The sequence below is a fragment of the Caretta caretta genome, chromosome 1 (assembly GCF_965140235.1).
Source record: "Caretta caretta isolate rCarCar2 chromosome 1, rCarCar1.hap1, whole genome shotgun sequence".
Taxonomy (NCBI): Eukaryota; Metazoa; Chordata; order Testudines; family Cheloniidae; genus Caretta; species Caretta caretta.
In genome coordinates this window covers 191305201-191321182 of record NC_134206.1, presented here as the reverse complement: position 1 = coordinate 191321182, position 15982 = coordinate 191305201, and the positions used below count along the sequence as shown (strand labels likewise).

The 15982-nt window shown below is 41.3% G+C and overlaps 1 protein-coding gene across 4 annotated transcripts in view; it reads left to right on the top strand.

Moving 5' to 3' along the window:
- Nucleotides 1-381: 381 nt before the first annotated feature.
- The window catches only part of ARL13B (ARF like GTPase 13B), an 80129-nt gene continuing 64528 nt past the window's right edge, over nt 382-15982 (top strand). For 2 of the 4 annotated variants that reach the window (XM_048870182.2, XM_048870144.2), the window contains exons 1-4: nt 383-570; nt 3995-4180; nt 6278-6348; nt 11649-11898. In XM_048870182.2, the coding sequence (XP_048726139.2) occupies nt 4122-4180; nt 6278-6348; nt 11649-11898 (380 nt within the window). In that variant the 5' untranslated portion in view covers nt 383-570; nt 3995-4121. Of the gene's footprint in view, nt 571-3994; nt 4181-6277; nt 6349-11648; nt 11899-15982 lie in introns of all 4 variants that reach the window. The other 2 variants (XM_048870155.2, XM_048870172.2) reach the window with 2 other exon arrangements.

Sequence of the window (15982 nt, the reverse complement as noted above, 5' to 3'; positions counted from 1 at the left end):
TCTCCAGCGATGGAGCGAGCCCTAGCCCCGCCCCCCGCAGCACTCTGTATATGTGCGCGTGCGTGCCCCCGCGCCGGGGGCTGGCAGCTGGAGTCTCTCAACCGCCCCAAGAGTTCTATCCCCGCCCCCGTGACACAATTGGTTGCCCTTTCTCCTCGAGCAACAAAAATCCCCCCCCCCGCTCCCGATTGGCTCTCCCACAGTTCCGCCCCCTCGTTTGGCTACCATGGTGGCCCCGCCCCTTCCCGGTCACCACGGGTGACCATCCTAGTTACGTGCCCCTCCTGCCTCGCTTGTACCGGTCTCCGTGTGGCCCCGACCCCAGCCAATGGGCGAGCGCAGGGAAGGGGGGAGGAGGGGGGGTGGGGGGAGATCCGGTCACGTGCCACCCCAGCGGCCGCGTTGGGCCCGGAGGAGCCGGTTCTGAGCGGAGCTACCGACCGGAACGCGGACTCCCCGCTTCCGGGGCCCTCATGGCGGGGGCAGGGCGCGGCGCGGGGGCAGCAGCCGGCGGGCGGGGCTACAGGCGCCTGCGCGGCTTCGTCGCCTCGCCCCGCCGCTGAGCGCCAGGTAACGGGGCGGCCGCGCGCGCCCGGCTTGAGCCTCTCAACGCGCCCCCCCCCACCCCCCCTTCCGCGCCCGGCGCCTGCCCCGGCTCCCCTCGCGCCTGCGCGCCGCCGTTGATGTCCCGGCCGGGGCTGTCTGGGCTGGTTCGTGGTGACCGCGGGCCCTGCTTGCCCCCCCCCCCCCCCCCGCCAGCCCCTCGGGGGCGCTTTCCCACCGGACAGGTGCCGGAGCCGCGTCCCGGCTTCACGCGCGGGGGGACGGGGGGAGCTTGGCCCTAGACCCTGGGGGCTGCTGCCGGGAGCGTCACGCCGGGGCTGGGCGTTGCGGCGCCTCATTCCCCCCGGGGTGGTGGGGGCAGCCGGCCTGTCTTCCTGGCCAAGGGCGGGTTGCTCCAGTCCTGGAAGAGAAGTTTGTGGGCAAAACTTTGGGCAGACTGTTAAGTCTGCAGTGAGACAAGGTGGGTGAGGTAACATCTTGTATTGGACCTTACTTCTCTTGGGGAGAGAGAGAGAGAGACAAGCTTTGGAGCTAGGCATTGCTTTTCTCATAGGGGTGTGTGTTTGGGGGGAATGAGCTCAGTGTGGCTCCAAAGCTTGACTCTCTCTCATCAACAGAAGTAGGTCCAATAAAAGAAAATATCTTCCCTACCTTGTCTCTCTAATAGTCTGAAACTGACCTGGCCGGGACAACAGTGCAAACAATATATGAACTCTCTCCACAGAGTAGAGTGGATCTTTGGTATCACCCGGAAGACCATCTCTTCCCAGGGTGGAAGAGACCAGTACACTAGACCTGTCTGCAGGGTAGTGGCTGGACACTGCAACAAGGATGCATGGATATGTTTGTGCAGTAACTTTGCATTACAGAAGAACAACTTTTAGTGGTTCAACTATCCTTCCTAGTAGCTCTGTCTGTTACTGTCTCATAGCATAGTAACAGGTTTCAGAGTAACAGCCGTGTTAGTCTGTATTCGCAAAAAGAAAAGGAGTACCTGTGGCACCTTAGAGACTAACCAATTTATTTGAGCATAAGCTTTCGTGAGCTACAGCTCACTTCATCGGATGCATAGTGAGCTGTAGCTCACGAAAGCTTATGCTCAAATAAATTGGTTAGTCTCAAAGGTGCCACAAGTACTCCTTTTCTTATAGCATAGTAGTGTTCCTTCTTATTCTGTACATCTGTTAAGTTAGTTTTCGCTGGTAGGAAGAGTATTAAATTTTTTGCCAAAAAGCTTTTACTGTTGAAACCGCCTTGAATTTTTGTTCAAAATAAAATACAGCTAAAATAATCCCATCCCCTCTTCTAAAATTCAAATTTAAAGACAAGCCAGGCAGGTATGTGATAAATATACAGCCAAATGTGATTAAATTAAAACACTTCTTGGGGAGAGGTAGTCTTAAAAGCTTTTTTTTTTTTAATTAGTTTATAAGTGAGTCATCAGACTGTTGTCTTGGATGAAAATTCCGCACCCTCAGCTTACATCACCACAGCAAAGTCAAAAATTGTCTGGTAATCTAAGATATGATGGTGGTTTACCTAGAAACAGTTTTGCCTTACACTATGAAGATACAAAAACATGTGTTTTAGTTTTGTTCCACTGACTTTGTTCATAGATATAGTATTTTTTCCTGATAATGGTTTGCCTACATTTATATCTCATAGGCTTTGTCCCTGAAAGTGAAAGAGAACCGCATATTTGGGTTCCAGTCCTTTGTGATTGCTCCTAGCTTTGCTGAGCAGCAACAGCAGAGTGAAATTAACAAGATTCTGCTCTGTTTTGTCCTTGACATTCAAACCCTGTAGGCAGCAGAGAAGCCATCAAGAACTACTGCAGTGGTTCTCAAATGTTTGTATTGGTGACCCCTTTCACAAAGTAAGCCTCAAGTGTGATACCCCCCCTCATAAATTAATTTTTTAAAATAATTAACACTATTATCAATTCTGGAGGCTAAATGGGGTTTGGGGTGGAGGCTGACAGCTCGTGACCCCCCCAGATAATAACCTTTCGACCCCCTGAGGAGTCACGATCCCCCGTTTGAGAGCCCCTGAACTACTGGTTTCATGGTACTCTCTGGGAAAGCCATAAGCAGTAGCAAAAATAGGTGATGTAGTTATTGATGGGGGAGGAGGAGAGAGACTCTGAGATGACTATTTTACTGAAGACTTCCTTCCACCAGCAACCAAGAGGCTAGGAAAGGAGTGTGGTTGTAGAGGCACTCGTTCCACCCCTGGAAAGCTTTGGAATGTTCGTGGTGAGAAATCTGTCTCCAAGCTGCCAGATAAGCTGCTGATAAATTTTGAAGCCTCATTAGTCAGAGGCTGGCATTAGAACCAATATCTCTGAGTAGATTCTGAGGACAGTTTCCTGGTAGCAATCCCAGCATACTTGTGCTTCCCAGAAGCTGGCAATGGAGATATGGGCTTCTTTGCTGCTGCTGAGTCTAGTGGAGAGAGGAATGGTGGTGTTAGGAAGGGTGGTTCCCATACCCTTCCATATCAACCACTAGATAATAGGAAAGCTACTATGGTTAATTATTAGTTGTGGTATGCTTTTTCTGTCCCAGCAGCATAAACTTGAAGGGACACTTAATTTAAAAATCACACTTGTCTCCTACTGTTGTTTATAACACCTAAGGTCATTCTACCTTGAAATGAGACCATTTTTAATTTTTTGTTTACTTTGCATTTGACTGCTCATTGTGTATAATCAAGTTTCATAGTGGTAGCCCTGTTAGTCTGTATCAGCAAAAACAATGAGGAGTCCTTGTGGCACCTTAGAGACTAACAAATTTATTTGGGCATAAGCTTTAGGTATAATCAGTGGCCTTTGTTTGTGTGGGTGTTTTACATAGCAACAGAGGAGAGAGAAATATTCCCCCATCACTCCAGAAAACAAACAGGGAAATGGGATTGTAAATCCTACAAAAATTGGCACTGGCAAAGCATATGGGGAAGAGGAAGCATCTGAGACTACTCTTAAGTCTCCAAATCTGGGTAGATAAGCAATCAGAAGCCTGACCAATTTGAAAGTTTACATTTAAAAATAGCTCCATCTCCTTTTCCCAAGGCCTATGTGCTGATGCTCCTCCCATGAGGATTTTCGATCTTGACTACACTTGGAATTATCACTGATTTCAACCACCAGCATAGCTGTGTGATGGGTCATCCAAGAAAGCTGCAATTTGTTCCGTGGGGTTTGTCTCTGCTTGAAAACTGGGTAAATCCTACTGGTGCAAGTTGCAGATTTCCTCATCTACAGTAATTTAGCACTGCACAGATGACTGAAATAATGCCCAGGGTAAACAGAGCCTTAGGATAGGGACGGTTATAAGGGGGATGGCTCTTTCCAATAAGGGAAAGAAAGTTTGCTTTGTTACGCTTGGGGACTGACTGTGTTCTTTGTTTTGTTTTTCCTCATTGCTACTAGTGACGAGACTGTACCTGAGCTGGTGCTCTCTGCTCCTCCACCACCTTGTCTCTCTCACTGGAGTTCTCTGACCTGTCTACACACGATTTCAGTAGCTTCCTTGGCGTTGGATGGCTGGCAAAGAGGGATGTTTAGTCTGATGGCCAATTGCTGTAACTGGTTAAAAGGGTGGCAGGAGCCTGTCAGGTAAGATTAAGCAAATGAGAGTATTCTGTTTCTACAGTGGCTTTCATCCCAAAGAATCTCAAAGATCTCTATGTATTGTACTATATGTCCAGGGTTACTCTGTACTACCATTTTGTCTGTCTTACTTTTCTTCTTAGCTACCCTTTGATAAAACCTGATTTTTTATTTTATTTTATTTTTTTTTACATCAAAGACCAGAACCTAAGGTGCATAATTGTTTTTTCTTTGAGAGAAAATCAGACATCTTTTTTGAGTTATAAAAAAGAAAACACAAACCAATGATCAGTTACTCAGGTAATTTGTTTCTGACTGAAAGAATTCGTGAAGTTCAACATATTTACCTTTCTCTTTTGTGTGGACTTATGTTGGGAATTGGGACAGAGAAGAGCAGTGACTTAAAATGTCTAATGTATGGCTGTCAAACTCATTCTGGATTTTGTTTTTAATTATTGTCTGTTGGTAGGGATATACATTTAAGGGTAGATATACTACCCTTTATCTACATCAGATGTTATATCATTGAGAGCTTTGAACAAAGATCAAGGGTAGAATATGGCCTTTATGAAATTTTAGTTTTAATTATCATTATTTAGCTGTCCTATTGTTGCAGTCTGGTAGAGTAGTGTCACATTTGGAACCACTGTTGTTTCTCCTCTCGGTTTCTTTTCCTTCCACATCTTCCTTCCTGTTTTTTTTCTCCCCTTTCTCTGGACGGAATTGCTGACACCTCCCAGAGCCATTGTTTTGGATTGTCAGTTTCTAGACTCAGGAGAACAATACATTTGTTTATGTTTGGTGTACCTTGGAAGAATTTCTTGACAGCCTTGAGAGCTAGAAACTTAATTTTAAAAATGTGGATTCTGCAGAATCCAAGCTTGTCAAATGGGCCACATGAGTATGTTTAGTGGTGTCACAAACCTCACCCACTTATCTGACAAACACTTGCAGACTTTTCTACTTATTTCACTTGATTCTTTTGGTTGCTGCTTATTGCCACCACTGGAATTCATTGTGATCCTGCTCTCCACCTCTTGCACTACCTCCTCTTGTTCTTCTGGAAGCCCTGAAGAAATTGGTGTGCAGCTCACAAACTTAGCCTGTCACAAAATGCTACCATATTCTGAAGGAGATTGGAAATAACCATGTTTTATTTAGTGTCCCCTTAATTAGTGGAATTTAGGGACTTGCCACCCAACTAAGCCAAAATATCAGTTTTACCTATTTTTAAAATGAGATTAGAGAAGGTGTTGGTTTCAAAAGCTTCTCTTTTTTGTCTTCTGTTTCACAAATCCCTTCAAGATCACTTGAATTATTGAGAAAGTAATGAAAGTATATTTCCTTATTGCTGTATTTTAAATAATCCTAACCTCGGAGAGAGAGGGGTGTATGTGACTTTAAAAGGGCTACAGCACAAGTGACGTATTTGTTGTATTGCTCATCAGTAGGAACTAATACCTTCATTGTGGCCTTGGGGATTTGCCTTGGTTAGACATTGATATAGCTTTACCAATATGAACACATAGCGTACACAGGCAATGCTGCTGTTCGCACCTGTAGAGCGTAAGTTACTCTGCTTGCAACTGGGATAACTTTCCTTGTCTGCAGTGGAGTATTTCAGTGGTGCAGCTACACTGATGGTTGCAGTATGATCAAATCCTCAGTGTGGATAGGGCTTTAGTTTTAGTTTGTGTTGAAGGAAACGGGGGAAATGGAAGTTATGGTGGTAGTTAAAGAGAATATAACCATGCCAAAAATATGGAATTCAAATAGATGGTACCTGGGATTCAATTTCCAAAAGACAAATACAAATTAAAGGCAAAATCATTAAGTCTTATATGTATCTCTTCAAGTTATATTATCATCCAGTATTAAGCTTATCTCTTTATTACTGCACTCTCTGATCAGCTGGTTGTATGTCAAACACCAAATAAACAAGCATAAGTCTCTCTGGTACTGGATATTTTGAAGCCTATTGGTTTTACAGCTTGTGGTAACTTTTTGTTATTCATGCATTCAAATACTTGTAAAAGTCCAACACAATGTTCAACTAGGAAAAAAAGCCTTGAAATACCTTTTTTTTTTTTCGCCCTTCTGAAGGAAGGTGACACTGGTGATGGTGGGACTTGATAATGCTGGTAAAACTGCTACAGTGAAAGGAATCCAAGGAGGTAAGCAGTAAATCTTTATATGAAGTTCTGAACTAAGCATTTTAAGACTAAATATGCTGGTCAACTCAAAGCCTCTTTTTAAAATGACCAACTTAAAAAAAAAATCCTAAATGATATGACCTCAATTCTTACATCTCTTTAAAAGGATTTAGAAAGGGTTTTTATGCTCCTCTGTTTAAATGGATATTCCAAACAGGGCAAAACTGACTCTACAAAGAAAAGAGTGAAACAAATGACACAAAATTGCTGTCAAAAGCAGAGAGAGACACACTGTGGGGAAAAGATCTTCTTTCAGTTTTAGTATTCTTAGGTGTTGTGGCAGCTATGACAATGTCCTGGACAAACTTTATTGAATTAAGTTTAAATATTTTAGGAGTTGATTTTATTAAAAATGAAAATGTCAATGTCCTATTGAGGGATTGTGTGTATTTACATGGGGGAGGGGAGACCACAGCCCCCCAGGAACTAAAAACGGGGGAGGTAGGGAGGTGCTTTGGCACACTCACTCAGGGCACACCTCCTCCAGATAGGCAAGCCTCTTTCCAGTGGTGGAAGCTGTGCTTGTTCAAACTGAATTCTCCAGGAACCAACAGTCAGAGGAATTTTGGATAAATAGCCTGAGTTAAAACTGACTCAGGGCCTTCTTTCTGATTCAGCAAACAGAAAGGGCCTCTAGTCCAGATGTGGCTCCCAGGCCTTAAGGAAAGGTAGCAAGTATATCTTTGGCCCATTGAGGTCCCATAAGACATCAGCTGGTTGTGAGCTGAAGCTGTGATGAACTTGTGACCACAGGAAAAACCCCTGTGTTGGGTTAGGAGGACTAATAACCAAACAGAACCCTTTTTGGAGTGAGGGAGTGATCCTTGGTAAGCTCATTAGCATGCGTGTCGGTTCTTTTATTGTTTTTAATGTTTTTCTCTGTAATGCTTTCACCTTAAGAATAAATGTTTGCTTATAAAGGGCTGTGTGGTAACTTAGAACTGTGGCAATTTTATTGTGTATTTATCTTTGGAAAAAATGGCAAAACAGGCCTCTTTAGGCTGAATATCACAGCACAGTCAGGGAACTGTACAGCCTCGAAGTTCACCCATCAAGAGGGAGGGAAATGTGAATCCACTCGAGAGGTGATAGCTGAGGAGCCTGGCCTGTTGGTGCTCCTGCTGGGCCATAGAGTGGAATGTGGGTGCAGTTGCCCTGAACTATAAGTGTCACTTGTAATTACATGATGTACAACACTTTGAGACAGAAGTGAATTCCCCCTTCATTCTACCCACCTGAGTTTGTGGTGTCCCTTATAAAAATGACTTTTATTTGGGCCTCTTGCTTTGATAATATAGGCCCCAATCCTGCAGATGAATCCATCGTAAAAACCCCAGTCTTAGTCCAGTGAGTCAAGGGATCTGAAAGGAATTAGGCCCCCAGTTCCCATTTAAATTCAGTGGAAGTTTAGCACATAATTACCTTGGGCTTTTTTAAAATTCTAAGCCTAAATTTTCAAAGAGGTGAGAACCTAGGTGCGTGCACCCTGTTTGTCTGTGTGCACCTGCATCTGGGGTTTGTGTAGCTATGTGTGCACAATTCATGTGTGCATCTGCTCTGGGTGAGAGTGCATGCTCATGTTTGATGGCCATGCATGTCTCTTAGAATATGGGTAGTTTTTCAGTAGTTCATTTTCTGGCACATGCAATATATATTTTTCCTGATAGGGTAAGATGCTGTTTCTGTTAGAGAAGGAGCTGACTATAAATTGCTAGCTTTTTTACAGAAAGAGAGAGAAAAATTATCCAGAGTTCTTTTAGGACTGAAATTCTGTCTCATAATTTTGTTTGAATTATTGCAAGGATATAAAGTGTTTCGTCTGGTTAATGAGACATTTCACTTATTAGCATAGGTTAGAGAAATCAATAGATCTGATTTCTTTGTACAGAAATTGCTTTCTGATGAAATATACTGCAATGTGCATACATCAGTAAACTTTATGTAAAGTCAATGTTTTAAGTATAACCTGTTTTATGATATTGACTGTCAGTATAATTAGGAAAGGAATCTGAAGAAGGAAATGGTGTGTATATAACTTAAAAGATGGTTCTAATGATACATTTTTATATCCTCATTTATAACCAGGAAAGCACCAGCAACTTCCTAGACATTTTCTACAGCAAGAGCTCATTTGGCTTTGGAGAGAATTTTCTCTTTCCCCTCTCCACTGACTAATGCACATGCATGCAGGCCATAATTGGAATCGGATAAAACTGGTGCTTTTAAAGACAAATGTTTGGTGTAACTTTGTGTTTGAGGAGATGGAAGGTTTTTCCAGCTGTGTACATTTAATTTAGCATCTAGGATGTGCTATGCAATATACTGACAGGTATGAAGGCAAACTCTCTGCCCCAAATGCTAGTTGCAGGTCAGTAAATCAATGGATTTATCAGGTGTACATGAAGTTATGAAGACTTCCCCCCCAACTCTGTCCTTCTGGATCTTTTTTTTTTTAAAGACCATGAATCCATAGTTGATATTTAATCTGCCATTATTTCAGCACTGATACTAACACCTCCATCAGCAAAACAAACTAATTTGACCGAAAAGTCCTCTTCCAGGATAAACTTCTTCTAGAAAGATGGAACCAAAAGTGGACTAGATATTTCCAATATGGGGTTCCATATTAAGAGACTCTGACTCTGTTGAAAGTTTCTTAATACTTTGTTGTGAAAACAGCTTGACCTAGAAATGTCACATTTGTTTTTCTCAACTGACCTCATGGAGGAGAGTGCATTCGATTAGTTTTCAGGGTTGATAGTAGCTAATTGTTTAGTTATGCTTGGGGGTCATTAATACTATTGGATGGTGAACATAGTTTTAATTGAGTGCATTGTTGTAATGCACACGTATTCCAAATATATGCACCTTAATGTATTTCGACTCTCAGAACTCACAAGACCTGGACCAGCCAGCACAGTGGGCAAAGACTTGCTATGAGGCATCTGCAGCCAGGAAAGTTTCACAGAAAAGACTGTCCATCGTAGTCTGGGCCCTCTGTACTTCACGGTACAATGGGACTAAATTCTGCAGTGGCAGCCTCTAAAATTCTGCAACAACATTAACATGTTCTGCAACCATGAAAAATACCCTTAGCTCTCACTGTGCCTCCCCCACAAACACACACAATTATGGCTCATAGTTGAAAATACTCAGCATAAAATGTCTGTTATTTTTGAAGATGGCATTTTTTTCACTATACTATACATTTTTCCATATATCCTGGCAGTGCAGCCTGGGTCTTGGCTCCTATGATTTTGTCTATGTGGTCTGGCTCAGAATTGCCATTCCCTGGTGTGTCAGTGAGGGAGAGTGCTTATACCCGTTCCAGTGGTTCATCTTTCCAGTTTCACAAGCCTCAGCTGCTGCAAAGTTCTTCAGGCTCCTGCTTCTGACTCTTCCTGCTTTCTTTCTGCGAGCAGGACTCCAGCTGTCACTCCGTAATCCTCTGTTGCCTGGTTCTACGTAACAGCGCACAGAAATCTAATTCGCTCCCTCCAAGGGAGGAGCTGGAAAGTGAGAAGAAGGCTGTGATAAATGAAGTGGGGGGTAGCTCCCTTTTATGGACACCCAGCCAGCCAGTTAACTATAAAATCCCTCTTGGTAGCTGTTCTCTACTTGCTTTTCCTGTAAAGGGTTAAAAAGTCTGACTGCATACATAGGTAAAAGGAAATGAGTGGGCACCTGGCCAAAACAGCCAATGGGAAGGCTAGAAATTTTAAAAATTGAAACAAGACTCCTTTTTTGTGTATCTGTGGTTGTTCTCCCAGACAGCAGGGACAGGACTGGACTATGCTGTAAAAGCTTGCTCCAGGTATGAAAAATCATTACATCGTACCTAGAAACTACTCATTTGAAACCCCAGATATGTAAGTAGATCAGGAAATGTCTAGGAAGACGCAATTAGGTTTATCTCTTTTTTTTTTTCTTTATGGCTTGTGGACGACTCTGTGTTAATTCCTAAAAGCTTTTGTTTTGCTTGTAACCATTAAGCTGGACCTCAAGAAGACCATTCTTGATGCTTAATTATTATATTTGCTCTTCTTAAATCTAACAATAGTTAATATGTTCCAGATGTATGTTTTCTTTTTGTTTTTAATAAAATTTACCTTTTTTTAAGAACCAGTTAGGATTTTTGGGTCCTAAGAGGTTTGTGCATATGTTGTTTAATTAGCTGGTGGCAAAAGCTGATTTCCTTTGTTTTCTTTCTCAGCTCTTCCACAGAGGGGTGGTGGTGAAAGGGCTTGAGGGTACCCAACAGGCAGGAATTCCCAAGAGTGCCTTCCTGGGTCTAAAGGTTTTTTTTGTTTGTTTCTCTTCACTTGGGTGGTGGCAGCATCTAGCCATCCAGGGTCAGAGAGAAGCTGTAACCTTGGGAGTTTAATACAAGCTTGGAGTGGCCAGTATTAATTTTTAGAATCCTTGCGGACCCCCACCTTCTGCACTTGAAGTGCCAGATTGGGGAATCAGCCTTGAGACAGCTGCAGGCTGGTCCTAGCAGGGCAGGCAACAAATTCTGAGCATGTGACTACAGCAAAATGACAAAATCTATGACATCCTGGAAAAATACCAAATTCCACTGCTGCAAAAACTTCCACAAAGCCTTGTTTGAGACTAATGGGGTAATTCACATCTCATACTGCTATTGTTTCACACTCTTCTGTAGAGTTGGGCAGACATTTGGTACATCTCTTTAGGCTTGGTTCTTTTTTTTTTCCCCAACGCTGTCTCAGCAACCCTAAGGGCTAAGTTTTTGTAATGAAATCTGAGGTTCATGAACACAATTCTGTGGCAAGGATTAAAGTTGGTGGAACACATCAGGGCCTGCTCATAACCCATTAATTTGTTGTGCTCTGTTTTTTATTTTAAAGTTAGTTTAACACCACATAAATAGTGCACAGATGATTAGACTTGTACTTACATCTTATAGAAATCCATAATAAATGTGAGTCAGTCACAGGTATTCTTACACTGTTTTTCACCTGCTCCTTGTATAGGTGGTTTTTTTTTGTTTTTGTTTTTCTTTTTTTAAAGACAAGATAATTCTCATAAAGAAGCACATGTTCTTCTGGAATTAACGTTTCAAACTTGTTTTCCTGGGGAGAGGGGGAAATGTAACCTAAAACATGTAATTAGAAGTGTATTGGCCATTTTAATTGTATGGGCTTAGACTCTGAATTTTGACATACAAATCATAAAATAAATGAAATTGTTATAGCTAAACGAATCTTTCAGCAAATGTTTTCTTTATGATTTGGCAGAGTCTCCTGAAGATGTAGCTCCAACAGTGGGATTTTCTAAAATTGACCTTAAACAGGAAAGGTTTGAAGTCACTATCTTTGACTTAGGAGGTGGAAAACGAATACGAGGCATCTGGAAGAATTACTATGCTGAGGCATATGGGATAATATTTGTTGTGGATTCCAGTGACACAGAGAGAATGGAAGAGACGAAAGAGATCGTGACTGAAGTTCTAAGGCATCCTAGGATATCTGGGAAGCCTATATTAGTGTAAGTAACACGAATAAATGTTTTACTACTAATCTATAACTTATTAAATGTTGTATGTATTCAGATTAGTACGATAATTCTTCCCCCTTGGCCTTACCTCTTTTAGTATCGTTACATAAGAACAAAATAATGGCTGCATTTGGTCAGACCAGTGTTCCTTCTAGCTCAGGATCCTGTCTTCTCACGGGCTAGATGCTTCAGAGGGAATGAACAGAACAGGGCAGTTTATTGAGTGATCCATCCCCTGTCATCTAGTCTCAGCTTCTGATTGTCAGAGGTTTAGGGACACCCAGAACATGGAGATGCATCCCTGACCATCTTGGCTCATACTCATTGATGGAGCTATCTTCCATGAACTCACCTAATTCTTTTTTTATCCCAGTTATACTTTTGGCCTTCACAAGATCCCTGGGCAAGGAGTTCCATGGATGACTATGCATTGTGTGGAGTAGTACTTCCTTATGTTTGTTTTTACCCTGCTTCCTATTAATTTCATTGGAAAACCCTGGTTCTTGAGTTATGTGAAGGAGTAAATAACACTTCCTTATTCACTTTCTCCATACAATTCATGATTTTATAGACTTCCATCATAACCCCTTTAACCGTTTCTAAGATGAACAGTCAGTCTTTTTAATTTCTTCTTATATGGAAGCTATTTTCCACCCCAGTCAATTTTGTTTTAATGGTTCCTAATATTCTGTTCGGGGTTTTTTGACAACCGCTGCGCATTGAGCAGATGTTTCCCGAGCACTATTCAAAATGACCCCAAGATCTTTCTTGAGTGGTATCAGTTAATTTAGACTCCATCACTTTGTAGGTATAGCTGGGAATGTTTTCCCATATGCATTTATCAATATTGAATTTCATCTGCCATTTTGTTGCCCACTCACTTAATTTTGTGAGATCTCTTTGTAACTCTTCAGTCTGCTTTGGACTATCTTGATTGATTTTTTTTCTGTTGTCTCCAGATTTTGCTACCTGACTGTTTACCCCTTTTTCCAATTCATTTATGAGTATGTTGAACAGCACTGGTCGTGTTACAGAGCCCTGAGGGACCTTGCCATTTGCATCTCTCCACTGTGAAAACTAACAGTGTTTCCTGCCTTTTAACTAGTTACTGATGCATGAGAGGACCTTCCTCCTTAGCCCATGACTGCCTACACGGTATTACAGTTGCTGTACTGTATTGTGGTGTTACTGACGTATTTTTACACATCAGTCTAAGCATCGTGGTGTTAGGGGGCTAATTCTTTTTTTTGAGCTTATTCAGAACATTGATCTTTCATCTTGAACTGAGTGTCATGAATACTCTAATTACATTTGTGGCATTTGATCCTCTTATTTAGTCTGTTGTAAGTGCAGTTTATTCACGTTTGTTTCAGTAAAAGTAGAGAAGTTTAACAAATAACATAATATTTTTGTACTTAATACTTCGGTAGTGTTTCCATCGATACAGTAGTTTCAAGGCAGTTTGGTGTGGTATATTGTGTGAAAACATCAGTACAGGCTTATGCAGTGATGATAACATTATTTTTATAAATGGCTCTTTATATTTTATATTACCAGTAGTGCTGGGCATAGTTTTTCAGGTGAATTTTTCTCCAAAATCTGCACATTTTGGATTCACTTCAGTGAATTGTTTTGGCTGAAACAAAAAATGGTTCGTTTTGACACTATCCTAGTGAAACACTTTGATTTTTTGTGGTTAGATTCATAAGGGGATTTAGGCATCATTCACAAAACCACGGGAAGAGGAGGTAGTGATGGTGGTGCTGCCTATTGAGTTAATTTAGAAGGAATAAAGGGGACTAAAGAGTCAAAGGTGTTAATATAACCCAGCCACTGCCCAACATTAGATAGGGTCAAACATGATTCAGGGTTTGGTACACAGAAACCTTAGCCTATTTAATACCATTACAGCACAGAATTAAAAATCCCTTTTTAACCTTTTATTAAAGATATAGAAAATGAAGAAGAAACAGGGAAAGCATTTGAAATGTAAAGTATTAAGTAAGACTTGCATTTTAAAAACATCCTTTGTTCCCTTTCTCCTAAACTGCAGACGTTTTTAGAAAGAGGAAAAACCCTTTTCTGACAGTCTTTGATGGTATTAAAGATGGTGATAAATCCTTTTCTCCAAAAAAAGATAGTTAGTTGAGCTGGGTTGGAGCTGTTGTTGCTGTTCTTGTTAAAGTTGGATTCCATTTCCTAGAGAAGAAAACAAGACAAGCACACACAAAAGGAGAGAGAAAAGAACAGCAAAGATAAAAAAATGCAGCTTCTGTCTCTGATGTTGACTTTCACTTGCAACCTCACTGCTGGAGAAACACAGGCACAGTACATAGTGTTATCAGCCATTTTGACCATTGGGAAACTTGTGCCACCAGTGGAGGTGGCAGTGTTATCTGGTTCCCTCTCTCTGACCTTTTTTGGTTGGGACCTCATTCAGGGTTAGGATGAAGCAGGTCCAGGGTCCTAGGAGACAGTAGGGATGGCAGCTCACTCCTTCCCCTTCTCTTATATTTGTCAGTCAGCATCACATTAGCCAGCTTTTCCTCTGCTAATTTTCCGCTTACAAAAAGACACTTTGAGAACCCCAAAAGGGAGTGATGGGCAGAACAGCCTATCTCTTCACTATGTTGTCCATCAACTAGACCTAATTTGTGATATTCCAGTGTTAGTTCTTGTTTATCAAGCATGATCTTAACACAGTCCTTGAGTTATACCATAGGCTTTTTTGTTTTTAACTAATCTTTTTGTTTCTTCTGCACCTTTTTACAGGTGCTTATTGAGATTTCTTACGAACGTCACACTTTCATTTTCTACAGTTGAGCTCACTGTTAGGATAAACTTCTAGGCCCAGTAATCACAACATACCTCCTCCACCCATATGCACAATTGTCCAGTTGCTAGGCACTCAACTGGGATGGGGGAGCCCTGGGTTCAAATCCCTTCTCTGGATCGGATCTGTTGCATCCCAGTGAGTATCCCAACCACCAGGCTATGGGGTATTCTGGAGTGGGACACTCTCATTCTGTTGAAGCTTTTCTCTTAGTATAAAATATTTGAATAGCCATTGGGCCGGGGTGAGGAGAAGATAGTGTGACTCTATATTCAGGGGTTAGGGAGCATACCTGGGTTCCAGTCCCTGTTCCAGAGGTGAGTGCCCTAACCACCGGGCTGTTGGTTATAAGGGGTACCGCTGCCTCTTCATTTGTGAATCTAGCCTTTCATTTTATTTGCTTTTAAAAAAAAATACCAAATGCAAAACAGTGCATTCAGTCCAAACTGAATCTCTTCAATTTTTTTTTTACAACTGCCATTGAATAAAAAAAAACAGTTATTTGCCCAGCTCTAATTACCAGTAAATTTAAGCATTCATAAGTTGTGCGTATCTAACACAAGGTGGTGCTACTGGTACATGATCAGAAAAATCTAATTAGAGAGAGCTTACTTTAATAGCAGTCGGGATTTGTTTTTGCTTTGGTGCCTATGCTTAATTTTAAAAAAAAGTTGAGGGTTTCAGAAGGTCTAGCAACGAGAAGAACATTACATTTTGTTTGAATATGATTGACTTCTAAAATTCTACTTCTTCTAGAGTTTTTTGTTAAAAACAAATATTTGAATAACACCAGAAATAACAAACTTTACTAATTCTATTTTTAGAATAATTGTGCAAAAATAGTACTGTACAACAGCTCTGTCAAAAGAAACTTGGAAGTCACAAATGGTAAACTAGGACAAAACCCATGTGTGGCAGGCACAAGATGGGATTTTATAATACCATATATATACAGTGTATCAGTTTAGCCTTACATAACAAATGTTATCTACAAGGTTACCATGCATATAATTTGGAGGGGAAGCTCTTTGCTTTAAAGCTTAAGTGCTGGGAAACAGCATAAATGTTGAAAAGTAAATTGGGTTTTTTACTTGTCATCTTTATTATCTATGATGGTGTTAGTGGTACCAGGAAGACAATAAATCTATTTCTAAAAATATTTTAACCAACAGTGTTTTTAAAAATGAAATTGTGACAGTTGATGACTGTGTAATCTCTCTAAATGAATAAAAAATGTTCAGG